At 40.1% G+C, this 27955-nt stretch overlaps 1 protein-coding gene across 1 annotated transcript; it reads left to right on the top strand.

Moving 5' to 3' along the window:
* The first annotated feature begins 29 nt into the window (after positions 1 to 29).
* On the top strand, positions 30 to 27955 carry LOC110196992 (flavin-containing monooxygenase 1-like). Its single transcript, XM_020970507.2, is given in 10 exon segments — positions 30 to 258; positions 8164 to 8256; positions 8259 to 8368; positions 9145 to 9333; positions 9725 to 9887; positions 19800 to 19942; positions 22138 to 22337; positions 23743 to 24098; positions 25769 to 25841; positions 26883 to 27955. Coding segments are annotated over 9 exon segments (1596 nt in total). The 5' UTR covers positions 30 to 258; positions 8164 to 8237; the 3' UTR covers positions 27226 to 27955.

Genomic DNA, 27955 nt, shown 5'->3' with positions numbered 1-27955 from the left:
TGTCTCTCCCATAGAGTCTAAAATGTCACATGCTCTTCCTCATTGCCTGAAACAAAGACATCCAAATGATGAGATTTAGATACCAAGGCCAACATCACTTCTTCCTCGGCTGATGTCTCCTTCTCTGTTGGCTCCTTGTAAGTAACTTGGATCGCAGTATCTGGACAATCCGTTTCCCACACCTTTAAGTAGGAAATAAAGCCTGCCCACCTGACTGGGGCAAAGCCAACTGGGAACTAAGAGCAGGAAGTGTAAAAAGTAAGTATTCCCCTTGGAGCTCTGGAGCCTTTGGGTGGGCCCATTGGTGGTGAGAAGGAAGAGGAGTTGTCCCTATTTAGCAGTTGAGCTTCCAGCAGCAGAATTGTCTTGGAAGAACTCTCTCCCTGCCTGGTAATCCTGGGGGAAAAATATAATAACACAAAACAATGCAAAAAACCCTTCCGTTCTCTTAGCTTAAGTTAGTATAAGGGATTTTGAAGATCCTATTTTGGAATGATAGTCAATCATCTTCTGGCTACCTTGAGAATGACCCAGCTGGAGAAATCATTAAGTTATGGGATAAAAGAGCTACAACTTAGATTTCCTGTGCAGAGAAAGTAAAGAATATTTTGAAGAAGAGGCTCAGGGCTTGTTTTGTTCTGTTCTTTTTTTTCTGTTTTAGTTTTATGTGTGGTTTGTTTTCTCGACAGCCTCCAATCAGCAAATTTAGCATGGTCTGGGATGGTGGCTTGGGACTTTGTCCTCCAAATCTTTTATATGTGGTTGAACTACCAGGATACCCTCTGGCATCTAACAAAAGTTTGCCAATGGACAGTCCTGTTTTCATTTTATGCTAGTGCTTTAGGTTCCAATCTTGTGCCCCATGGTCAAGATTTCTTATTTTCATGGTAGCATCAGAAGTCTTCTCCTCCTCCTAACCCCCTGGCAGTCAAGATCACTCTCAGTCCACAATTCTTTTATCTTACATTTTCCCTCTAGAACAGAAACTAGGATTTTGCTACAGGTTAGATCACATTGAAAACTACATGTTACTATTTCTATGTTGTTTCTAGGACAAAGGCTGTACACTCCCTACTCCTTCCATTTTACTAGGAAAAATCTGATTTTGAATCTTAGCTTTGCCACTTAGATTCTTTAAAATTTATCTAAGCCTCAGTTTCCTCATCTGTGAAATGGGAATGATACTTTCAGTGACAGACAATACGGTGCGGTGGATAGAAAGCCCAGCCTCAAAGTCAAGAAAACCTGAGTCCTGGTTCTGCCTTTAAGACATACTGATAGGAGCAGCTAGGTGGTACAGTGCATAGAGCATCGGCCTGGATTCAGGAAGACCTGAGTTCAAATCTGGCCTCAGACAAATAACACTTACTAGCTACATGTCTCTGGGCAAGTCACTTAACCCCATTGCCTAGCCAAAAAAAAAAAAAAAGACATACTGACCTTAATTCTGGGCAAATCATTTAAGCTCTCAGTGACGTAGACAAGGTTCTGCAACCATAAACTGTGGGATAATTTGTATCTGCTTTGATAGAAGGCGTTTCTCAAAGGGTGTTAACTATACCAAATAAATCAAAAGTCCAGAACAAAAAACTTTGTTTTAATTCTTGCAATATTTACTTATGTTGTAACAAAATGATTTTATAAAGTCTTACAAGACTATATGAATGTAAATTATTATCGTGAGCTGGGAAGGCTGTCTGTCTTAACATAGGCTGGACAATCTCAACTTTTACTATCTCCATTTGACAGATTCATGCTTTTTCTCTAAGGTTCTCATAGATGCAGACACACTTACATGTGCTCATAAGTATTTCATCAACGCTTCTTATAGATTCTCCTGGAAAGCTCTCTTTTCTATAGGAAAATCTCTCTATAGGAGAGATAACTGTGATCCCACAATGGTGCCATTTCCGTGTGATGCATCGGTCATAGCTCTCTCACCAAAGCTCCCTAGGGCCTGGAATCACTCTGTAGAGTTCACCACTAGTAGGCAAGACTTCATGACCTCTCCAGTTACTTAGTTTTGAAGGAAATTAGGGATTTTAAGAGGCCAAAAAAGGAGTGAAAACCAGGCCTAGGCAAGGACCTGTGCAAATGCCAGAAGATGAGAGATGGAATGTCTTAGGGACAGCAAGAAGGCCAGTGGGGCTGGACCATAGTTTATACACAGGAAGGGATTAACATGTAATAAGTCTGGAAAGGCAGTTAAGGGTCAGGTAGCAGAGTGTTTTAAATGCCAAACAGAGGAATTTATATTCCAATCTAGGCAAAAGGGAGCCATTATAATTTATCAAAAGGGAAATGAGGTGGTCTGACCCAGGTTTTAGGAAAATCACTTGGACTCTATGTGGAAAATAGATTGGAGTAGGGAGAAATGAAGCAAGTAAACCAGTTAAGAGCCTATTTCAATGGTACAGTTGAGAAGGGAAAAGGGCCTAAATAGGATAATGATTGTGTGAGCATATAAGAGGGAAAATGTGAAAGATACAGAGAAAGAATCAACAAACTTGGCAATTGATTTAAGTTTTAAGGTGAGAGTAAACAGGTGAGGAAGACTTGTAGATTATGAACCTGGAAGGATTGTAATTCCCTTGAAAGAATTAGTGTTGGTTGGAGAGTGGTGGGTTAAAAGCAAAAGATAACGAGCTTGGTTTGGGGCATGTTGAATTTGAGATGGTAATGTGACATCCAGGTGGAAATCTCCTCTAGATAGTTGGAGATGCATGACTGGATTTCCAAAAGAGAGATTAGTAGTATGCACAGAAATCAGCATTAAGCCCATGGAAATTAATAAGGTCACCAAGTGAAAGTGTAGAGAAAAAAGAGAGGGCTCAGGGCAAGGTCCATGGCCTTAAGCAATGTCCAGAGTTAGAGGGTGCAATATGGATCATTATCCAACAATGGATCCATAAGCCATCTTCTTTAGTAGCATCAGAATAATCTCTTATTGCTGTTAAATGACTGTGAGGGGTAATGAGGCAATTAATGACTCTAACATATAAAATGATTATAAATATCACTGCGTATATAAGTAATGTACATTGGGTGATTTTGCAGGAGAGTTTGCTTGATAAGTGGATGATTTGTGGAGGGTGTCCGTGTGTATACTGGCAAGTTCATAGGTGGGTCACACTCTGAAAAAGGTTAGGAGAAACTGTTTTAATGGATTAAAGAATGTGTTAGGAAATGACAGGCTTGGTCTATAGGAGGCACTGTTGCATAGTGAATAGAACTGCACGTGGAGTCAGGAAGATCTGGATTCAAACCTGGCCTTGGATATTCACTAGTTGTGTGTCCCTGGAAAAGTCACTTGACTTCTGTCAGTTTCAATTTCCTCATCTGTAAAATGTGGGAAATAATAGGTACAGAAGTTAGCCATAAGGGTTATTGAATAAAGGAAGGAGGAAGAGGGAGAAGAGGAGTAAAAGGAAGGGGAGGAGAAGGAGGAAGTTGTTTGGAACTTAAAGGTCAAAGATTGGATTTGGAGAGAAGAAACACATGAGGACTTCAGAAGTTGAAGAAAGAAGAAAGGGACTCATCCTGAAAGAGAAGGAGATGGGTTGAAAGAGAAGAAAGAAGAAGGAGCTGTGCAGAAGGATATGGAGGGAAGACATAGGGGCAGAAGAAGAACACTAGATGGAAATGGAAAAGGACTAGGAAAAAAAAAGGAGAGGTGGAAGGAATAGAAGAAAGGTCTTAAGGAGGAGAAAATAATAAGTAAGGAAAGGTAAGTGAAATGATTTGGTAAGATAAGAGATTAATGGGAGAAAAGATAGCAACAGTTTTGAAATCGAAGACCTCCATGAGTGGCTTGGCCCAAGCACTCTGTAAGAGTGCTGATAACCAGACACTAAACCAATGATCTCTCTCCAATGAAGTACACAAAGTAAGGAAAATCTACAGGCATTTTGGTGCACTGGCTAAATGATGGCTCCCTGTGCCCTGAGATCCAACTGGTCTCATTACTAGAAGAGAAGCTAAAGGGTCTTAAGGGCATCCTTCTAGTCTCCAGGTTATCAAGGAAGATGGAGTTTTCCTTTTTAAAAAGAATGAAGGGCTCTAATAAGAAAACAAAAAGAATCATCTGAAAAAGCAAAGGGAAAACAATATATGTTAAGATTTTGGAGAATGAAAAAATGTCATACAAATGACAAAGGAAAGTAGAAGGACCCCTGAAGCCAACAAATAGGTACTAGACTCTTCCAGAAGAGGAAAGAGTTGGGCATTTTGAGGAATGATGTCCTGCAAATAATGATGCTATGGATCCATAGGAACTGTCAGGTAATAGAACATCTTCAAATCATCAAAGGTAGAAAAAATGATGGTGTATGACTGATGGGCACTGGACCAGCGATCTGTTGACCTAACGAAAATAAAGATGTCTTCTGTCTTCCTAGGGCATGCATCTAAAATGGGCTAAGGGAATTTCTCAAGATTTGTCAAACTGAATGTCTAGTACCGACTTCTGGAAATTCCCCTTGGGCATAAATGGTATTGGCAGAAGGAAACAAAAAAAAAACAGATTATCAAATCTTAGGCAAAAAACTTTGCAGACATGGGTATGGTTTACATCACTGATACACACCAAAGGCAAAGGATTATGAAAAGAGAACACTTGGGAAGGAACTAGATGGTTAAAAAGATTGTATCTGTGGGGCAGCTAGATGGTGCAGTGGATAGAGCACCAGCGCTGGAGTCAGGAGGACCTGAGTTCAAATCCTGACACTTGATGCTTTTGATACTATGTGTGACCCTGGGCAAGTCACATGACCTCATTGCCTAGCAAAGAAAATAAAAAGATTGCATCTGAGAATGCAATTTAGATTTTGGATCACAGCTTTAAAATCTAGGAATGATTAGCTCTTTTTCAGGAATGGAATGCATCTAACAAAAGGCTGCTAGGAACGCTGGAAATCTTGTAAATCTAATCAAAATTAAATTGAAAAGGATGAGAGAGAGAGAGAGAGAGAGAGAAGAGAGAGAGAGAGAGAGAGAGAGAGAGAGAGAGAGGAAATTGTCTGTGCAATAAACTAAATGCTAGAGAGTAGCTTCAATGCAGGATGAAGATTGGTAGTAAAGACACACAGAAAACAGAAGGACAGAACACATAAGAGTGGAATCTGATTAAAAAAAAAAAAACATGGCCTCGGATATTTCTCCCCTAGATATTTCCCTCCTAAATCCTCTCTTCTTACAAATTTTTCTAGTATTGTAAAGGGCACCACCATCCTCCAAGTCTGATAAACTGGAAACCTGAGCGTCTTCCTTGACTTCTCTAATCCTACCTATTATAATAGTTCACAGGTTGGTCTCAGTTCTTCACGTCTCTCCCCACTGCACTCTATCCTTCACTCACCTGCCTAAGTGATCTTGCTATGTTATCCCACTTCATTCAGTGAACTCCAATGGCTCCCCCTTAATGCCAGGATCAAATACAAAATCCTCTGTTTGGCTTTTAGAGCCCTTCATAACTTGGTCCCTTCCTCACCTTTCTAGTCTCCTTCCACTTTACTCTTTCATCCAGCAGCCCTGGCTTCTTTTCTTCCTTGCACAGGAGGCTCCATCTCCCAAGTCCGTGTATTTTTCCTGTCTGTCTCCCATGCCAATAATGTTCTCCCCCCTCATCTCTGCCTCTTGGCTTCCCTGACTTCCTTCAAGTCTCAGCTAAAAGCCCACCTTCTACAAGAAGCATTTCTCAGCCCCCTCTTAATGCTAATGCCAATAATTCAGTCTCAGAAAAGAAAGAGAATGAGTTGCCAAACAATTATTTATTGGAGGAGAGTGGTACTTCTGGTTCTAATGGATTCACAGGAGAATTCTATCAAACTTTTAAAGAACTAGCTCCAATACCACATAAATTACCCTCAAAAATTAAGAAAGAAAGCAGTTTATCAGATTCCTTTTGCAAAATAAACATAGTCCTAATGCTAGTGACTTTCCTCTGAGTTTATCTCCAACTTATCCTTTGTGTGTGTATATCAGCCCCTTGAGGGCAGGACTGTTTTAGTCTTTCTTTGTATCCCAGCACTTGCCATCAGGCCTGGACTATGGTAAGTACTTAACAAATGGTCTAGACACAGGAGCACAAAGGACAGATGACAAGCATGAGTTCGAGCTCCTAATCCAAGGAGACAAATTGAACTTCACAGATGTCACTGTGCCTGGGTGGCATGTGACCCATGAATGGAATATAGCTCAGAAAGATTATTTGAAAGAAACAGGGGAGGTTGGGATTTGGAGGAAGTGAGAGAGGCAGGGAAACAGCCTTGTATATATTTTTAAATATATCATTTTCTCACCTATAAAATGAAGTGTTCTCCCTCTTCACTCCCTCTTGAAATCCTTAACTGCTTCAAGGCTATAACCACCTAGAAGAACCTTTCCTGTTTCTCTCATCCATTACCCTTCTCCCCCCAAAAATACATGTCTTTTTATGTATTTATTTCTTTGTTTGTTTGTTTATTGTGTATAAGCCAACTCCCCTTCCCCCAATAGAATATAAGCTAATTGAGAACACAGATAATTTTATTTTTTTCTTGGATCCCCCGAATCTGTTACAGTGCCTAGCACATAGTAGACATTTAATAATTGCTTATTGAATTAAATTAATTGTCTCTAAGGGCCCTTCCAAATCTAATCTATGATAAGGAATGTGGTGATAAAAGGAAATACAGGACTAAATAAGAGAAATGGGGCAGAGAACATTGGGGTAGAGAAAAATAGCAGCAGACATAGAAGCAATAGCATAACGAACAGACCACCAAAGAAAGAAGAAATAGTGGGAGGCTTGTATTTTAATCTGCATGCATACATTGCCGGGTACAGGAGTGCTTTAGTAAAAACTGTGTTGACAGGCAATATCTCACAGACATTTATTTTTTAAAGCAGGAAGAAAACCTATAGTGCCTTCTCCTTTGTAGTTCTTCCCTTTCTCTCTTTTCCTCTCTCCCTCCCTCTGTTATTCCACTATCCCATTTCCTTCTTCCCTTAAAAGGAGAATTTGGAAAAATGAACAAGAATAAATGCTCCCCCCTTCCAAATAGTTTGAATAATCCTAGATATACTGCTGCAAAAGGAAGCTGATCCTATAAGATCTGTTTCTATTCTGTTGATCTGAGAAGTTGGGGCATTCATTTGCTTATCCTCAATTAAGAATTTATTTGACATGTACTCCTTTATACACTTCTTTATTGCTTAGCTACAGCTGCTGAGTGACCCACAGGGTCATGAATTGAAACATGGGAGGGATCTTAGAAACCATTCAGACATATTAGCCCAAAGTCCACAGCTGACAAATAGCACAGCCAAGTTTCAGAACTGGTTTTTTTCTGAACTTGAATCAAGCGTTCTTTTGACTGTACCATTCTGGTCCCTGGCTCGCCTCTGTGACTTACCATCCCAGGGACATCCAACAGTGACAGTCCTGGGATGTGCCCATGTGATCAGCATTTCTATCCATAAAGTCTCATCAGTTCCCTGACTGTCCCACCGATGAAAACAACACACATCTCCGAAGCAATAAAGTGAGATAGCACTGAGCTCTTGAAGTAGGAATGGCATTTGCACAGGGGTGCATGGGCTACATCACAGCAGGCAGAGGCTTTAGGGGTGGCAGTACTCAAGTGAGAAGGGAAGCATGAAGGAGGAAGCATGATATGATTTGTTTTAAAGGGCTGTGTAATGATTCTGGAAGAAACAAGGGCTATCATTCTGGTTCTGCAAACAACCACTCTTGGGACCTTGGACTTGCCTCTTTGGGCTTCAGTTCTCACCTAGCAAGTGAGGTATTGCACTAGATGTTCTACCAGGTCCCCTCCATTCTGTACTCTACTGATGAATCCAGGAGGGTAGCACTGGGAATGGGGAGGAGCATGATCCCAGGTTTCAAGGTTACTCCAACTTTCATGCACAATTTGGACTTTTCCCCAAAGCTCTTATCTTCCAGAATTGCCCTAACGTTGCCACTATTCCAGATAAGAAGCATAAAATGGAAAAGAATAGGACTAAACCAGTGTCCATGGCATGGTTTTCTCACACCCATACAAAGAGAGCAGTTGTAGATGATCCCAATTGGTTAAAACTTTTAACCTCCGTAAGACTTTTTCCTGCTTTGCTGGAAAAGTCAGGGGTGGGTGGAGCATTTCTATTTATGAGAAGGATCAGTTCTAGGAGGAGAGGTCCCAGCAGAAGGAACAACTGAAGAAACTCTTCTTGATCCTTGCCTGACACAAGAGACCATGGTCAAGCGAGTTGCAATTGTGGAGCTGGTGTGAGTGGCCTCGCCTCTATCAAATGCTGCTTGGAAGAGGGGCTGGAGCCCACCTGCTTTGAAAGGAGCAGTGACATTGGAGGGCTATGGCAATTCACAGTAAGTGATATTTCTTAACTCCTCTATTAAGCATGCTGACCAAGGCAACTATGTGGCAAGGTGACTTTGGTCACTTTACCTCTCTGGCCCTCAGTTTCCCAATCTATAACATGAGAGCCTTCTCTCAGATAATCTCCAAGGTCTTTTCTCTGTCTGTCTATGGAATTGTTCTGTAACATTTGAGATCTACCCACTGGGAGAATTCTATTGGTAGGACAGAATAATAATAGCTAGCATTTATGTAGTGCTCTAAGGTCTACAAAGCACTTTATATGTCTTAATCTTATTTGATCCTGACAATAACCATGTGGAGATAGACATTATTATTATCCCCGTTTTACAGAGAAGAAAACTGAAGTTGAGGGAGATCAAGTGACTTACCCAGGAATTCTACATTTCATTCTCTCACATAGGTTTCCCTTTTCTTTTCTTAAACTTAATCTGTGATTTCATTAATATGGGGAAGTTCCAATGAGGAAGCTCCCTCTGCTGCAGATAGTTCTGTGATATGAGAGAGTTGCCTAAGGCATTGTGAAGTAGAATTACTTGTCCAGGATCAGAAAGACGAGTATAAGCCAGATGTGGGACTTGAACCCACACCTTCCTTCCTGACTCTAGGGCCCTTCCCCCATGCTTTCTTTTTCTCTCACAGTTACAGGAAAGCAAATTCCACTGAAAAGTTTGTATTTCTCCCCATGTCATTTTGAACATTGACTTGTTGAGAGTTTTAATTTCTGGGGAATAATAACAATTCCCCCTTTGTGATGTTTTTACAGGAATATGTTGAAGAGGGCAGAGCTAGCCTTTATAAATCTGTTGTTACTAACAGCAGCAAAGAGATGTCCTGTTTCTCAGACTTTCCTTTCCCAGAGGATTTTCCAAACTTTTTGCCACACGCCCGATTTTTGGAATACCTCAAGATGTATGCAAACAAGTTCAACCTTCTGAAATGGATCCAATTGAAGGTACGTCACTAGGAGTTGTTTGATTGGCAGAAAGCTACTTTATACATATCTTCCTTTGGTGCTTCATGTTTGAGACCCAAGTTCTGTGCTTGAGATTGAGAAACTGGCAAAGATCAGTGCTACTTGGCAGGATTCCTTCACTCCCTGGGGCTCTTCAATTAACCTGTGGGGGGAAATATGTCTTTGTGGCATATAACCCACCTGTAGAATCCTGTCTATGTATGGTCTTTATCTGAATGGCCACAGGCTCTAATCCAGATAGATTTACAGTTTATGACACAGTCCTACACTCACAATTCCTGGGTCTATATTTTTGCTTCTTGTATATCATGACTTCTTGAAGGGGGTGGGGAGGAATGATATCTGCGTACTCTGGATTCCTTTTTTTCAGACTATTGTCTGCAGTGTGAAAAAACGTCCAGATTTCTCCACGTCTGGCCAGTGGGAGGTAACCACTGAACATAAAGGGAAGCAAGAGTCAGCCATATTTGATGCTGTCATGGTCTGCACTGGTTATCTCACTGACCCGTTTTTGCCACTAGATACTACACCAGGTATAGTATTGTCTTCTAAATTCCTCCATTAAAAAAAAATCCCTTCTAATTGATATGTCTTTGTTTTGGGTTTAAAAAAATAATCACTGTGATATACAATGTGGGTGTACTTCCAAAGCACTGTTCCGGGCCCTGCTTTCTTCTTATTCCCTGTCCTTGGTGACTTCATCAACTGCCGTCAAATGTCAGCAACATGTTAGCAACTTTATTCAGATAACTCACAGATGTATATATCATTTATTAGTATTTCTTTCTTCTGAGTTTCAGCCACACATCACAAATTGCCTATTGAGCATTTCAAAATGGATTACTGTAGGTATTCCTAACTCGAAATGTCCAAAATATAACTCATTGTATCACCCAACTTTCTTCCATACTTCTTTAAGTTCACAATCTGTCTCATCCTCAATATCTCACTCTCCATCACTTTACACATCTAATAAGGGGCCAGATCTTTTCATTCCTCCTCAACATCTCTGACAACTATGCCCTTCTTTCCAGTCATCCAGCCATCACCCTATTTGAGATCCTCATCACCTTTTCCCTAGCCTACTACAATAGCCTCCTGATGCATCTCCATCCTCCATATCACTGTCTGGCTATGTGACTTCTCTATTCAATAAATTCCAGTGGCTTCCTGTTCCCTCTATGACAAAATCAATTGTCATTTAAACTTCTTCACAACAGGTTTCCAAACAGCTTTTCCAGCCTTATTCCACATCACTCCCTTTCACACTTTCTGTGGTCCACTGGTTTTCTTACTCTCACACAAGACTGATTTCACAGACTGGCAGCTGAAACCTTCCATATACATTGTCTCTCCTCCATTAGAACACGAGCTCCTTGAGAGAAAGGACCATTTTACTTTCAGATTTGTATTCTCAGTGCTTGCTTTTCACACAGTAAGCATTTAACAAACGTTTTATGTATTCATTCAAGACACTCCATCTCTAACCTCTGTGTCTTTGCACTGACTCTACCCAATGACTAAAAAAACTCCACCTTCAATTCTACCTCTTAAAATCTCCAGTTTCATTCAAAGTTTGGTTCAAGTATCATATTCTACATGAGGCCTTTCCTGATTTCTTCTAGCTACCAGTGTCATCTCCCCCAAAATTACTTTGTATTTATTTTTTAGAAACCTTGTATATCCTTATATATGTACATATTATCTCCCCTGAAATATCATAAGATCTTGAAAGGAGGGACTGTTTCATTTTTATCTCTGTCCTCAGAATCTATCACAATGCCTGGCATATAGTAGGGGATTAATATATGTACTGATTGATTGATCACTATTACTTCCCAAGAATCCCCTCTGCCCCAGTATCCTCTTTTATCAATTAGTCAATAAATATTTCCTAAGTGCCTGCTATGTGCCAGACACTGTACTAAGTGACAGGGACACATAACTATCATATACCACAGCTTGTTTTGAAAAAAGTCAGTTGTTGCCCTCAGGGAGCTTACAATCTAAAGGGCGATGACAGCACACAAAAGGAAGATGAAAAGGGAGAAGGTGAAGGACAAGAAAGGTACCTGATGTGCTGGCATGGTGGAAAAGTCAAAGAAGTCTCAAAATTTCCTAGGGCATGGTAGAAAAGTCAGAAAATGTTAATACATTTCACCATTGGTGCTCTGGGATCAAGACCGGTCATTACATTCATCTGAATTCTGATGTCTTTCAATGCTCTTTTCCTTTGTGTATTGTAGTCATTCTGTATATTCATCCCTTATGTCTGCTTTCTTTGCTCTGCATAAGTTCATTCATTCAAAAAGCATTTTCTAGGTGCCTATTATGAGCCAGGGAGCATGGGAGATACAGTCTTCCTTAACATCTCTGAATTCCTTATATTCATTTTTTGATGCAATAGTATTCCATTACATTCAAATAGCACTATTACTTCAGCCATCCTTCCTCTGTTGGGCATCTCCTTTTTTTTCCTTTAAAAGTCACAAAAATATTGCTAGGAATATTTCCTTAATTCAGAGAACTGTTACAAAATTTCAATGAATATGTATATTTCTATAGCACAGTGTGTGGAACATTATACGTGGTTGTTTCATTCTTTATTCTTAGGAAAATTAGTCAATTCAACAAAAGGGACAGGTTTGAAGGCATAAGTACCTACTTGGGTGTTTTTGTTTTAATGTATGCATGCATATGTACGCTTTTAAAAATCACTTTTATCAAGGCACTTTGCCAACCTTAAAGCACTATGTAAATGTTTTCTTTTATATCTTTATTATTACCATTCTTTCTAGGAATCCCCTCATTCATTAACTCATTAATTAATTATCCCCATGCAAGGTAGATAGGGCAGATATCATTTTCCTAATTATGTAGGGAAATGAAACCCAAAGTCATATGTTGGTCTCTTTGGTAAACTGGAATTTGGACTTGTTTGAAGTACAAGCATTGTGTAGGAGAGAGCACTGAATTTGGAATAAGAAGATTAGAGTTTGAATCTCAGATCTTCTAGTTAATATCTTATATGATGCTGGACAAGTCATTTCATCTCTATGGGCCTCAGTTTTCTCATCTGTAAAATGAGTTTGGACTCATTATCAATCAAGGAACCATCCACCTCTATATTCTAGAATCTAATCGTACATTCTAAAGAACTGATATACAGACTTTATTTCAAATCACCTATGACTATGAGTTTGCCAAATAACAATACGACCTTGATAAAGCCACAAGGCATGTTACACAAACTCTTTCTTTTTAATATTTGGGGTTTTTTTAAGTTTTGATTTCCAAGTTCTAACCCTCCTTTCCCTCTTCCTGAGATGGTAAGCAAGCAGATACAGCTTATATATGTGTAATCATGTCGAACATTTCCACATTATTCATTTTGTACAAGAAGACATGAATAAAAGAAAAGGAACGAAAGAAAGTGAAAACTAGCATGCTTCAGTCTGTTTTAAAACAATATCAGTTCTTTCTCTGGAGGCATAGTATGCTTCAGCATTAGTACTTTGGGATTTTCTTCTATCATTGCATGGCTGAGAATAGCTAAGTCATTCACAGTTCTTCATTGAACAATATGGCTGTTAATGTGTATAATGTTCTCCTCATTCTGTTCACTTCACCTTGCATCAGTTCATGTAAGTCTTTCCAGGTTTTTCTGAAACCATCCTGCTTATCCTTTCTTATAGCATAATAATATTCCATTACAATCATATACCACAGCTTATTTAGCCATTCCCCAATGGATTGGCATCCCTTTGATTTCTAATTTTTAACCACCACAGAAAGAGTTGACAAACTCTTTCCAGACCTTCTCCCAGCATCTGGCTGGCTCGCCACTTTTTCTCAGAAGAGTTGGTTTCACACAAAGCAGAAATATATCTGATTGTGTAACAACAGCTCCAGAAATTGTTTTCCAGCAACTAGTCTTTTTTCATTTAGTGCTTCATGATTCACTGACCTTTGATATTAAATAAACCAAACTAAGCCATCCATATCACCAGTTGATTTCAACCAAAAGGCAAGATGACCACCCCATGTCACTGAGCCAACTGAAACTAAGTAGTAATCTCTTATTATCCTAAAGGTGATACAGGATGAAGGACCTGCTACAGGTTTAGATCGAGTTTCAGGCAGTCTCCAAATCAACTCTGATTGGAATAATTCTCTCAGTCTCCATGGGTAAATACCGTGCCTATAAATATATTGTCTATGATCAGGACCTCTATTTTCTTGCCAGTTATGAATAGTAACAGCTGACATCTGTTTATGTTTAACAATTACGGTCACAATCTGGGTCCAAGGGGCTAGGCATTGTCTCTTACAGAGCCAGGTGGACATTGTCCAGATTGAGCTCTAGGGGAGCATGATTACATAAAAAGAAGGATAAGTTCTTTTTCTCTCACTCTTTAGCTCTTTATATCTTTATCCTAGGGCTTTAGGGGAGAAAATGACTTAAAGTTTCAGTTTGGCTCATGTCTAGGTTTTGCTTAAAGTGGGAGGAGGAAAGTATAGCACATACTCACTATGCATTCTGGATCAGGTATAGGACAGTTATTTATTTCCTTCACACAAATGTAATGCTAAACACAAAGGTTTTTTTTTTTGCTTTTTGGTGAGGTAATCAGGGTTAAGTGACTTGCCCAGGGTCACACAGTTAGTAAGTGTAATGTGTCTAGATATAAAGATTCTTAAGCAAGAATTGGCAGAAACTTTAACAAAGGATTCAGTAACATAACTATCATTGTACTCTCCTAAATGTTTGATATTTGAATAGTAAAACATGAAGCATTTTATAGAACTTCTGAATAAGTATTTTCATTTCTTCTCAGCTCTGTAGTCTCTTCCCCATCACTTCTGGGGAAGAGGTACCTTGCAAGCCATCCAGATCATGGCTTCGGCTCATTCTCCTATCAGTGGTCATCTTCTCCTCTGAGAAGCACTGCAGTGGATATTGTGCTTGTGGTATCATATCTTATAATGCAGCCAGCATTTCCTGACAGTCCCAGGAGATCTGACCTCTGGAAGTCAAAAAGCTGCCTCTGATGCTACAGAGGTCCATCTCAAGATCACTGCTCAATCACTTATGCTCACTGAAAGAACACAAAGCAGAAGAGGCAGTCAGGGTTCTGGGATCCCATCTTAGGCTTGCTAAACCAACCTGTGCTTTAGCTATTATGTGCTCATAATGCACTTTTTCTGCTAAGGTGGGGGAAAGGCCAAGTTATGCCTCTCCTACCCCTCTTGTGAAGCCTAATGAGAGGGAACCATTTGTTCCAGTGACAGTAAGGAAAAGTGCAAGCTAAAAGATGTCTATCATTATTAAATTAATGTCACCATCATGCAGCTAAGAAACCAGTGGGAGGATAGCTCCGATGTCTCAAGTTCCACAGTGCCGAGCCAGCACATGTAGTCATCCAGAAACAGGCAGGGCAGCACCAGGAGGTAGCTGCACATCCCTATCTATATGTCATGTGGGTATACTCATAACGCTTTGAGGTTTGCAGAGTGATCAAAGATATTTTCTCATTCAATCCTCAGATCCTCCCTTTCTAGTAGGCACAGCAGACATGAGTTTTAGATGAGGAAAACAACATTAAGAGAGACTGAATGACTTGTCTGTGGTCATACAACTGGAGAGGGTCACGAATGGAATCTGAACCTAAGTCAGTCCTGACACTAGATCTAGCATATTTTCCATTCTGCCATGATGTCTTTCACAAGCAGTGAAAGTACAGGACCACATCAACTGAGACCTTTGCAAGTATTTCATCTCTCCTACTAAATTACACATTCCTTCTGGGAGGTAAAAGGTCTTTTAAATCTTTGTAACTAAGCCAACAACACCACCCCATTGCCTAGCGTTATGCAATAGAAGATACTAATTTATGTGTTTAATGAAGAGAATAATTTACATTTCAAGTTCATTTTGCTATGATAAACACCTTCAGCATCAGATTGGCTCTACTGTATGAGTTGCGGCATGAAAGAAAGAGGCTTGACATTCATTAAAAGTGGACTTCATTGAACGTGGTGAATGTGCTTCCCAAAAGTTGCATGTAAATTAAATTTTTATAAAATTATTCTTTTTTTCCTATAGCATCAGAAAACACTTTATACTTTAATGCTTCAGATGATCTAGGACCTCAGTTGTAAACCTACTATTTCCACAAACTCCTGGGTTCACATCCCATTTCTGACAGCTCAAAAAAACAAACAAAAAAAGAGGAGAGCAAGAAAAAACTACCCTAACAGTAGCTTGGGGAAGCAATATAATGTAAGGAGAATGTACTGATAAACAGAAGAAAGAAGGAAATTTGAAGGAGATATAGAGTCGTAGGGCAGTATAGTACATTATGCTAAATTTGAGATAAACCAAATGAATAACAACAATAAATAACATTATTATAGCATTTAGCTATTTATTATAGCATTTAGCTATTTAGCACACTATGCTAAATTTGAGATAAACCAAACCAATAACAACAATAAATGACTAGCATTATTATAGCATTCGCTATGTGTCCAACAAGATGCTAAGCACTTTATAAATATCATATCATACAAGCTTCATAACAATCTGGGGAGGTAATAAGCACTCTTATTATCCCCATTTTACAGTTGAGGAAACTGAGGTTAAGTGACTTGTCCAAAGTCACAAAGCTAGTAAATGTTTGAGGTCAGATTTGACCTCTGGTCTTCCTGACCCCAGGATCAGCATTCTATCCACTGAACCATCTGGTTATATGTAGTGGAGATTTACGGTTTCATAAACAGTCCTTTTCCTGTACTTATTTGGGTAAGGAAATTGGTTGGTTGGCTGTTGAATTTTGTCAATTTTATGATAAAAATATTTTCCCCATTAGAATGAAGTCTCCTAGAGAATAGGGACTGGCTTTTTTGTTGTTGCTTGTACTTATACTTCCAGTACTCACACGTTCCTGGAACATAGCAAGTATTTATTAAGTGCTTTATCTACCTATCAGCCTGTTTATCTATCTATCTATCCATTCATCTATCTATCCATTCATCTATCCATTCATCTATCTATCCATCCATCTATCCATTCATCTATCTATACTATTTATCTAATCTAAAAAAGGAAGTCCATTGACTCTGGGGTCAGAGGTCCTGAATTCAGTGCCCACATCTGACACTCTTGTATGTCCTGAGACATCATTTGACCTCCCTGCACCTCAGTTTCCTACTTAAAAGAAAGGTTGGACCAGATACCTTCTGATGTCTTCTAGTTCTAAGTCTTCTTAGCAAGCATCCTGTGATATGATAAGGTGAAGACAAGAGATTACAACCTCTCTGTGCCTTGACAGTTTTATCAGCTACTGATGCAAAAAAAAAAAATTATTTACTTTTTTAAGCCCCTCCCCTCCAAAGAAGGATTTCAGGGTATAATCAACACCCACTCCTTTCCAGTCACTAGTTGTTAGTATCTCTAAGCAGTGAACAATGAAATGCTTGGCTGGATGAATCCCTTTGATTAAACTGAGACAATTTACTCGACAGAGGGGGAAAGAGATCACCATTCAATGAGCACTTACAAGCACAAGGGACTTTCAGCGAGATTTTACCTCAATGGAAACACTGGAATCCATCAGAAATGGGTCCTATAAATTGAATGTAACACCCAGTCCCTGTTCAAATGTGGGTCTCCAGAAAGTTACAGTAGGTTTAAAAGATTTTGTGGCTCTGTACTCAATCAAAATCATAATTCACAAGCTCCTACTTTTGTGTTTACATGGTCAACCAGAAAAGACATATTGGCTCAGAGGAAGCTGCATTTAACCATATTAAGGGATGACAAAATATCCCCTCATACCCTGAGGGATACCAGCAATGAACAGAGGGAGGGCATAAATACAAAGAACACATATGATCAAGGAATGTGAATGGGGAGACACATATGTAGAGACCTTTGTGGTCAAAGAATATACACAAATAGAGAAACACGGTAAACAAATATGGCCTGAGCACACAGATGGAGTGTACTCACATAGCACATTTTTGGCCAAAGTACCCATGGGACTGGGGCAACTCAGCACTTCTATTGTTCTAATGACTGTTGTTCAGTCATTTTTCAGTCGTGTCCAATTCTCTGTGAGCACATTGGCAGAAATACTGAAGTGGTTTGCCATTTTCTTCTCCAGCTCATTTTGCAGAGGAGGAAATTGAGGCAAACAGGATTAAGTGATTTGGCTAGGGTCACACAGCTAGTAGGTGTCCTCTAATACTACAGAGTTGCTACTATCCTCTGGTGATGCAATTGTGCTACACTGCTGCTCTTTGGGAGGCATCACTGCATTGCAGCTTCACTCGCTGCTGAGCGCTGAACCCCACCATGTCTGCGAGGCATTACGTCTCTCTGTTCACCGTATGGCCTGGCTCTCCACTCCACATTTGTGCAGTCTCTTTCTGTCTGACTACTGGGATCCCTGAGCTGCTCTCTGCTGCCATCTCCTGGTCATCAGCTCTTCCACCTCCAGGTTTCTTACACTCTCTCAACTAGGGTGCCTCAAAAGGCTAAAATCCTTTTAACCTTCATGTCCTAAGGGTATGATAATCTCACCTAGCCCAAAAGGCAGTAAAATAAAAAATAGCAGAAACCTTCAGCCTAGGAATAAGGGTTTTTGTTCCTCCTTTTCTCTGATATCTCTAGCTGCCACCCAAAATCTTTGACCCCAATAAATTATTTGACTTGTTATTTGAAAATTCCTTTGAACTCCAGTCATATTCTCAGTCAGCATCACCTGGAGCCATTTTACACAACACCTCCACAGAGGATCCACAGGGGGATGGATTTAAGAGTTTCCATGAGTCTCCCTTTCCCTAAAAACTCCTGGTTGCCCTGCAAATGAACACAAGTTCAAGAACAAAAGTAGGTCTAATGACTCCTTAGTTCCTTTATTATAAATTCATGCCTTTATTGTACCTACCTACCAACAGCAAAATTTGGGGGTTTTTTTTAGCCTTGCTGACAACAACAGTCCTCACCAAAGTCTTTTCATGAGTCAATAATACAATAAGTTTAAAGACACAGACACAGTATTCCTGCAAATAGGATGGAATTCAATTATCTCTCTTTGTCTCAGTTGCTCCAGGTTAAGAGAGGAGAGAATAAAACAGAATGCAAAAGAGAGGGACTGAAGGGATGGCTAGGTAGCTCAGTGGATACAGTGCAGGGACTGGAGTCAGGAAGATCTGAATTCAAATCTAGCCTCAGATACTTACTGTGTGACTATGAGCAAGTCACTTAACCCTTGGTTGCCTCAGTTTACTCATCTATAAAATGAGGATAATAATAGCACCTTACCCTCCAGGATTGTTTTGAGGATCAAATGAGATAATGTTTGTAAAGTGCTTAGCATGGCAACTGAGCAGCTAGGTGGTACAGTGGATAGAGTGCCAGGACTGGAGTCAGGAAGAACTTAATTCTATTCCAGCCTCATACACCTACTAGCTGTGTGACCCTAGACAAGTCACTTAACCCTGTTTGCCTCAGTTTCCTCATCTGTAAAATTAGCTGGAGAAGGAAATGGCAAACCACTATAGTATTTTTGCCAAGAAAAGCCCAAATGGGACCACAAAGAGTCGGACACGACTGAAATAACTGAACAACAAACAATGCTTTATTAATCACAGATAAGGAAGAACAATGGATTTGGGGAGAGAAGATCTGGTCTTCATTTCTCTTCTACTTATTACCTTTATGACCTTGAACAACACTTTTGGAATACGGCTTCCTCATCTGAAAAATAGACTAGATGATGGATATGGACTGGATGGACTAAGGCTCCTGCTAGTTCTTAACTCTTTAAGGCTAGAAAGCACTTCTTTATACCACACCTCTGTGAGGCAGACAATGGTGGAAATATTGTTATCACCATTTCACAGTTGAGACCAGGACCCAAAATATTAAAGTGGCTTGACCAGGGTCATCCAAATAGTATTTGAGCCAGGATTCAAACCTAAGTCTGAATGCAAACACCATATTTTATCACCACGCTAGTATGGCCTTAACGAAGAAGTGTGCTCATGAGTGAATAATTTTATGTTGCTAATTATTTCACAGTATCACAGAATTTCAGAGTTGAGAGAGACCCCAGTGGCCATCTAGCCCAAAGCATTCCAAGCAAGAATCTCCACCATTTCCAGAGGCAGTTAATTCACCTTTGGGACAGCTCTAATCGTTAGGAAGTTTTACAAGATCAAGTTTCCTCTTTACAACTTCTAGTCAGTAGTCCTCATCCTCACCCAGACCAAACAGACCGGATATAATCCTTCTTCTATATGGTGGACCTTCAAATACTATTATCTTTTAAGTGAGGCATAATATCACCCCAAACCAATGTAATTGCCTGAAGGATAGGTGTTATTCACAGAGCTTGTCAAATCCCTCATTTTCTCTCTTTGGTTTTCCCTTGCAGGTATCAACACCTTTAAAGGTCAGTACTTTCACAGCCGGGAGTACAAGCATCCTGATCTGTTCAAGGATAAGAGAGTCCTTGTGATTGGCATGGGCAACTCTGGCACAGACATTGCTGTGGAGGCCAGTCATGTGGCTAAAAAGGTATGGACCTTCAGGTTACTAGTCGTAATGAAAATGTCATGTAAAATGTGCTGATGTGCTGAATGGCCATTAAAAATGTAGCTCCCCTTCATTATTGGTCAACTTCACTGCAAATTCTAAATTTATTATTTCTCTAGAAAGGAAGGAAGGAAAGTAGAAAGGAAGGAAGGAAGGAAGGAAGGAAGGAAGGAAGGAAGGAAGGAAGGAAGGAAGGAAGGAAGGAAGGAAGGAAGGGAGGGTGGAAGGAAGGAAGGGAGGGTGGAAGGAAGGAAGGAAGGAAGGAAGGGAGGGGTGGGAGGAAGGAAGGGAGGGTGGGAGGAAGGAAGGGAGGGTGGGGGAAGGAAGGGAGGGAGGGAGGCAAGGAGGGTGGAGGGAAGGAGGGTGGGAAGGAAGGAAGGAAGGAAGGAAGGAAGGAAGGAAGGAAGGAGGGAGGGAGGAGGAAAGGAGGGAGGGAGGAAGGAAGGGAGGGAAGAAGGAGGGAGGGAGGAAGGAAGGGAGGGAGGGAGGCAAGGAGGGTGGGAGGGAAGGAGGTGGGAAGGAAGGAAGGAAGGAAGGAAGGAAGGAAGGAAGGAAGGCAGGGAGGGAGGAAAAAGGAAGGAAGGAAGGAGGGAGGGAGGAAGGAAGGAAGGAAGGAAGGAAGGGAGGGAGGAAGGAAGGAAGGAAGGAAGGAAGGAAGGAAGGAAGGAAGGAAGGGAGGAAGGAAGGAGGGAGGGAAGGAAGGGAGGAGGAAGGAAGGAAGGAAGGAAGGAAGGAAGGAAGGAAGGAAGGAAGGGAGGGAGGGAGGGAGGGAGGGAGGAAGGGAGGAAGGAAGGAAGGAAGGAAGGAAGGAAGGAAGGAAGGAAGGAAGGAAGGAAGGAAGAAGGGAGGGAGGGAAGGAGGAAGGAAGGGAGGATGGAAGGAAGGGGAGGAGGGAGGAAGGAAGGGAGGAAGGAAGGAAGGAAGGAAGGAAGGAAGGAAGGGAGGGAGGGAGGGAGGAAGGAAGGGAGTGAGGAAGGGAGAAGGGAGGAAGGGAGGAGAAGGAAGGAGGAGGGAGGAAGGAAGGAAGGAAGGAGGAAGGAGGGAGGAAGGAAGGAGGAAGGAAGGGAGGGAGGAAGGGAGGAAGGAAGGAAGGGAGGAAGGAAGGAAGGAAGGAAGGAAGGAAGGATGGAAGGAAGGAAGGAAGGAGGAAGGAAGGAAGGAAGGAAGGAAGGATGGGAAGGGAGGGAGGAAGGAAGGAAGGAAGAAGGAAGAAGGAAGGAAGGAAGGAGGGGAGGGGGAGGGAGGGAGGAAGGAGGAAGGAAGGGAGGAGGGAGGGAGGGAGGAAGGAGAAGAACGAAGAACGAAGGATGGAAGGGAGGGAGGGAGGAAGGGAGAGGAGGGAAGGAGGAGGAGAAGGAAGGAAAAAGGATGGAAGAAGGGAGGAAGAGAAGAGAAAGAAAGAAAGAAAGAAAGAAAGAAAAAAAAGAAAGAAAGAAAGAAAGAAAGAAAAAGAAAGAAAAAAGAAAGAAAGAAAGAAAGAAAGAAAGAAAGAAGAATGGTTCTCATCATGACATCCCTATTTTTGTTAATGACACCCAAAATTTTTCATTGACCAAGAACTTGGAGTCACAATGACCAAGACTCAAATCCTGCTTCTGAGAATTACTAGTTTCATGACCCCAAGCAAGTCTTTTAACCTCTCTCAGCCCTAAATTTTCTGATTTATAAAACAGGAACAATAATAGCACCCATTCACTGAGTTGCTGTATGGATTAAATGAGTTCATGTTTATCAAGTTTTTGCAAAAAGTTAAAATGTTATATGACTATCTGTTATTTGGCCCCTATGAGACTCAATTTGCCCATTTATGAAGTAGACATAATATGTACAGAGATGTGAAGATCAAATGAGACAATATCTGTAAAACCCTCTGCAAACCTTAAAGCATAATACAAACCATAAAGTTATTTAAGTTATTTTAGCAAACTGGAGGGGCGGGGATGACAAAAGATTTGGGAACTGGCAGAGCATTCAGTGCCTCTAACTTGATAATTACAACTGATGTTTTATATGGCACTATAAGGTTTACAACGTGCTTCAAATGATAATAATAATAGTAACTGGCATTTAAATAACTGGCTTTAAGGTTTGCAAAGATCTTTACAAATACTAATTGATTTGATCCTTGCAGCAACTACATGAAGTAAATGTTAAACAATTTCTCTGTTTGCTTCTAGGTGTTGCTCAGCACTACTAGAGGTTCATGGGTGATAAATCGGGTTTTTGACCATGGCTATCCTTGGGACATGGTGTTCACTTCTCGATTTAGAAGCGTATTAAGAAATTCCCTCCCAACTTCAGTTGTAAACTGGTTAATCGGCAAAAAGGCAAATAGCTGGTTCGATCACGCAAACTATGGTTTGGTTCCAGAAAACTGGTAATTTCTTGGCTTCTGTTTTGTGCTCTTAGAAAGGAGGGACCCCAGATTTCTCAATAACTTTTGCAAAGCTGGACTGCTGCAGCTGCTACTGCAAGACATTTTTATTTTTTTATAAAAATTTTGGGGAAAAAAAGAGTATAGAACCGCATCCAAGGCTAAATTAAAGCAAGGGATAGATACATGGGCTTTTGTTCCATTGGTAAGGAGAAATTGCATCCTATTGCTTCCATTCGCACTCTCCTTAATGACCACCAGATAGACCTCAACAAGGCAATCTCCATTCAATTCAGCAAACATATAATAAGAAACTAATGTGCACTGTGGGAGCAAAGATAGCTGTGACATTAACCTCTCAAGATGCTTAGTCTTATAGAAGGCATGTACACAATCACATAGAAGGGCCAGAATGAGATAGATAGATAGGAGAGGCTAAGCAAAATTCCATGAGTAATTCAAAGAAAGAAAAATTTCATCTACTAGGGCTCATCAGCTGGGGTGGCAAGATGGAGGAGAAGGGAGCAGGTGTGGTTAGCAAAGTGAGGGAGGGAGAGACACAAACTAACTGGCATTTATTAAATACCTACTCTGTGCCAGGCATTGGCAATATAAAGTTTCTGAGGATAGGAAGAAAAAAAAGAAACAGTCCCAACACTCAAGGCACTTACATAAGTTATATACATCTACACATATACAATATACAAATATAATTGAATACATACATATGTGCATTTATGTGCGTATGTGTATATACATATATGACAGATTATATACATACATACACGTATACAAACATACATATATAGATACAGATATAGATATAGACATAGATATAGATATAGATATAGATATAGACATACACATACACATAGATATAGATATAGATATAGATATAGATATAGATATAGATATAGATATAGATATAGATATAGATATAGATATAGATATAGATATAGATATAGATATAGATATAGATATAGATATAGATATAGATATAGATATAGATATAGATATGAGAGACCTGCTTGCAACTTCAGAAGAAAAGTGCTGTGGGAATATCTCTAGTTATTCTCAGAAGGTATGGAGTCAAACTAGATAGAAATAATCAGGAATCACTGAAATTTGGAAAAAAACATAGGAGTGCTGAAGGGCAGGCAGAAACCTGAAGGTCCACCACTTAGGTGTCCTCACCCTGTTTCAATGTGGGTCAGGCAGTAGTCTATAAGGAGGAAGTCAGTATCAGAAATTTATAAATCCTTCCCTTCACAACTTTTTTCTCTCAAGCCTGACACCTCATATTCATTGAAAAGGGAGAATTCCAGAATCAAAGCCATGATCAGGAGGTGAGAGGATAAATGAGACATATATTCATTGGTGAACCTCTTCCTTCTCTGCTTTTATTTAGGACTTTCCTAAGAGAACCTATACTGAATGATGAGCTTCCAGGATGCATAATTACTGGAAAGGTGTTGGTCAAACCCAGTGTGGAGACAGTGAAGGAAAACTCCGTGCTATTTAAGAATACTCCAGAAGAAGAGCCTATTGATATAATTGTCTTTGCCACAGGATATACTTTTGCTTTTCCTTTCCTTGATGAGTCTGTAGTGAAAGTTGAAAACAATCAGGCCTCTTTGTATAAGTATGTATTCCCTGCACATCTGGAAAAACCAACCCTGGCTGTCATTGGCCTCATCAAGCCTTTGGGATCCTTGGTTTGCACATCAGAAGTACAAGCCAGATGGGTCACACGGGTCCTAAAGGGTATGTAGCTGGAAAACATAAGTGGGCGAAGGGGCAAGGGTGAAAAAAAAGCAAAGATGGTGGGAGGGCAGGGTGGTTTTCAAACTTTGTCTAAGTTGAAATGATGACTGATTGATTTTAGAGACTAGAAATCTTGATAACTCACCAGTCCCCATTTAAAACGGACAGAAATTCTAAAAGCTGAATTTATATTAGTATTAACTAAGCCACAGGGTAATGATGACTTACATTATATCTCTAAATGCAAACAAAATAGAGATTACAAAATATTGGCTTTGTCTATCTACATAAAAGTTCATCAGCTATTTTTGTGAAATTAATGGGCCTAATTAAAACACCAAAATGGTGATCTTAGTGAAAATCTTTAGTCATACTAGTTGCTTGGTACAGTGATATGAGTTAGTAAGTACTGATTAAAATGTTGATATGAGAGTTACTAACTGGTAATTAAGATTTTGATGTCACAGCAGAAGAGGTTGCTCATGCAGTTCCCTCAGAGATCTCTCTTGATACTCGCTATCATTTTTCTCAAAGACTTGGGTGAAGGCATGGATGGCATACTCAAATGTGCCAATGATACAAAAATGAGAAGAGACTGACAGCACACTGGATTGTGAACCAAAAACATCTTGACAGGCTAGAACACTGGGCAAATCTAATAAGTAAACCTTTAATCAAGTGAAATGTAAAGTCCTACACCTGGGTTGAAAAATCAACTTCACAAATACAAAATGGAGAAAATGTAACTTGAAGCAATTTAGATAGAAAAAGAAAGATCTGGCAGGTTGCACGCTAGAAATTTAATATGAGTCAACAGTGTGATAAGGCCGTCAAAAACGACGTTCCTGGGATTCCAAATTTAATTAAGGGAAGCATGACTTCCAGAACAAGAGTAGTGATTGTCTAACTGAACTCTGCCATGGTCAGACAATATCTAGTGTTCTGGTTACTAGGCATCATATTTTACCAAGAAAATTGATAAACTGGAGAGTATCACAAGCAGGATAAGAATGGTGTAGCTCAGACCTTGACACCCTGTTATATAAGAGTCTCTTAAAGGCACTGGGGAAGTGTAGCCGAGCAAAAAGAGGCATGGAATACACATGGTAACAATATTTACAAAAATATGCTTACCTGACTTGGCCTCAGAAGACTTTACTGAGAACAATGGGTGAAAGTCGCAAGGAGACGTTTATGCTTGATTTCAAGGGGGAAAAAAATCTAACAATTAGAACTATCCACGAATGGAATGAGCTGCCTCGGAAAGTAATGACTTCCTTCTTAGTGGAGGATGACCGTTATTCCAGCATACGGCAAAAGGCATCGTTTAGATTGACTGGCTTATGAGGTATTCTGTAACTTTGAGATTTGATGATGAAGTCTAAACAACTGGTCAGTTAAGTTACATTTGGTTTTCTGCCAGTTACCTTGACATCATACACACAAAGACATAGTAAGCCTAAGTCACAAGGATTGTCTTGTGACTTATTAATGACAACTTGACGTTGAGGAAGGTTTGAATGTCTAGGAACCTGAACCATCGGTTTTGTTACTCTCTTGGGTGGAAGAAAAACAGTGGCCAACTTCACAATTACAAGTTGTGGTACTTCGTATGGTTTGCCCAGAGTTCTAATAGATGCCTAAAGGAAATCTTTAATTTTATTTTGTAGGCTTGAATAAACTACCATCACCAGAGGCCATGAGAGAAGACATTAACAAAAGGAAAGCCAATAAAGCCACCGGGTAGGCTACGTCCCTTAATTACTTGCATATACTATTTTAATTTACAACTAGAGTTTTCAAAACTTTTCAATATTCACAGAAGGCATTTCCCTAAAGGATCAGTGATTAGAGTCATAGAGTAATGGCAAAAAGCAGTGAATTTCTAACAGAAGGAAAATGGAGCATCAAGAACTCTGGAAGAGTTCCAGGGCAGCCTTTATTAGGAGTTGCAGGTGAAAGAGGAAATGAGGGCACCCAACATGTCATGGCAATGAGGACACTAGATCATCACTATCTATTGTGTCAAAGAACTAAGGACTTCAGAATAGGGATAGAGATTTTACCTGTGATTTAATTGGCATCAACAACTCCAAGGTTAGAAAATTCCCTCAACCAAAGCAGGTCAGCACCTTTTCTGAAACTTTGGCTTTAGAAAGTTATGTAGAGAAGTGAAAGGTTAAGTGATTTTCCCAGGAACACATGGGGAGTCAGAGGCAGAACTTTTGACCAAGGTCATCTTGAGTTTAGAAACAGTTCTTTATCCACTATGTTCTGACTCCCATTCACCTAGAATTTCAGAATACATGATAGTACAAGGGATGTTAAGGAAGTTAACATCATGGTTTCATCTGGGGCCAGTAAGAGATAGTAAATTATCACCAATCTGGGCGGCATGGTCCCAGGGTGGCTGTTTCACAGCTGAGTGGCCTATGTCTTCCAGGCATGATTTCTGGAGGTTTGGTTGAGAGATTACAGCACTAACAGAAAGGATATTGAGAAGAAACCTAGGATGAAGCATGATTGACTCTGGGGCTGGTTAGATAGAGTTTGACTCTTACCAATCAGAACAGCCCAGCCCTAGGGGAGTAGTTCCAAAGTAGTGTCTTTAAAAGGAGTTCACTTTATACTTAGGAAGAGGAGAAGAATTTTGAGACTAGGAGACATATTAGTACATGTTAGAATGAAAGACAAATCATGGATGTGATTCTGAATTTTAGGAAGAGAATTTCAGTTTTACCCATAATAAGATGACCTTTTTTTTTCCTTCTCTGCTTCACAAAGGTTTGGTTTATACTTCAAACTGGTTTTGCAAACAGATTGTGTCATATACCTAGATGAGCTATTGTCCTTCATCGATGCAAAGCCTAACTTGTTATCTCTGCTCCTGGTGGACCCACTACTGGCTTTTAAGGTTTTCTTTGGCCCATGTACCCCATACCAGTACCGTCTGACTGGCCCAGGGAAGTGGGATGGAGCCAGGAATGCCATTCTGACCCAGTGGGACCGGACAATCAAGCCAACAAAAACTCGAGTTGTACAAGAGCCTCCAGATACTTTTTCCTACCTACTCAAAGTCTTCAGCTTTTTGGCTCTGCTTGTTGCTATATTTCTTATTTTCCAATAGCTGAAGCCTTTGCTTCCTTAGAACAAATGCACAGGGTAGTAGAGTAATCTCCTAGATCCTCCATCAGAGCAAAGCCTTCACTCTGTGGGTCTTTCCCAAAATAACCAACTTGAGGCCTTATTCTTCCCACCTGAAATCAACATGCACTCTAGAAACTCTATAGAAGCCCTACTGGCCAACAGTGTTCAGTGTATACTTTTCCCACCCTTGTCCCTCTCCAGCTCTATATTGACCTCTATATTCTACCAACCTATGTGGAGGAAAGTTTTCTGCAAACTTTCAAACAATACATAAGTGTAAGCTATGATTGTGGGAATTCTTTTTTATCTTTATTATCTACATTAATGCCAGTGGAATAAAATAGTTTTTCCTGGGGCAGCTAGGTGGTACAGTGGATAGAGCACTGACCCTGAAGTCAGGAGGACCTGAGTTCAAATCTGCCCTCAGACCAAAGACTTGACACTTACTAGCTGTGTCACCCTGGGCAAGTCACTTAATCCCTACTGCCTAACCAAAAATAATAATAATAATAAAATAGTTTTTCCTGATTTGGTAGTTTCAGAGGAGATACCAATCTAAGTAGCTACACTTCCTTCTCCTTTGTGAAATCTTGTTAATTCAATTTGTGTACCATAGGCAGCTGAAGCTTTACAAATACTATGTCTGTGTAGAGGTTGTATGCTATGCATTTCACTGAAAAACAATAAAAGAAACAATGAACATTTTCAAA

Source organism: Phascolarctos cinereus, unplaced genomic scaffold, assembly GCF_003287225.1.
Source record: "Phascolarctos cinereus isolate Bilbo 61053 unplaced genomic scaffold, phaCin_HiC Scaffold_5;HRSCAF=322, whole genome shotgun sequence".
NCBI classification, from domain to species: domain Eukaryota; kingdom Metazoa; phylum Chordata; class Mammalia; order Diprotodontia; family Phascolarctidae; genus Phascolarctos; species Phascolarctos cinereus.
The sequence above is the reverse complement of the archived record's forward strand: the minus strand, read 5'-3'. Positions and strand labels throughout refer to the sequence as shown.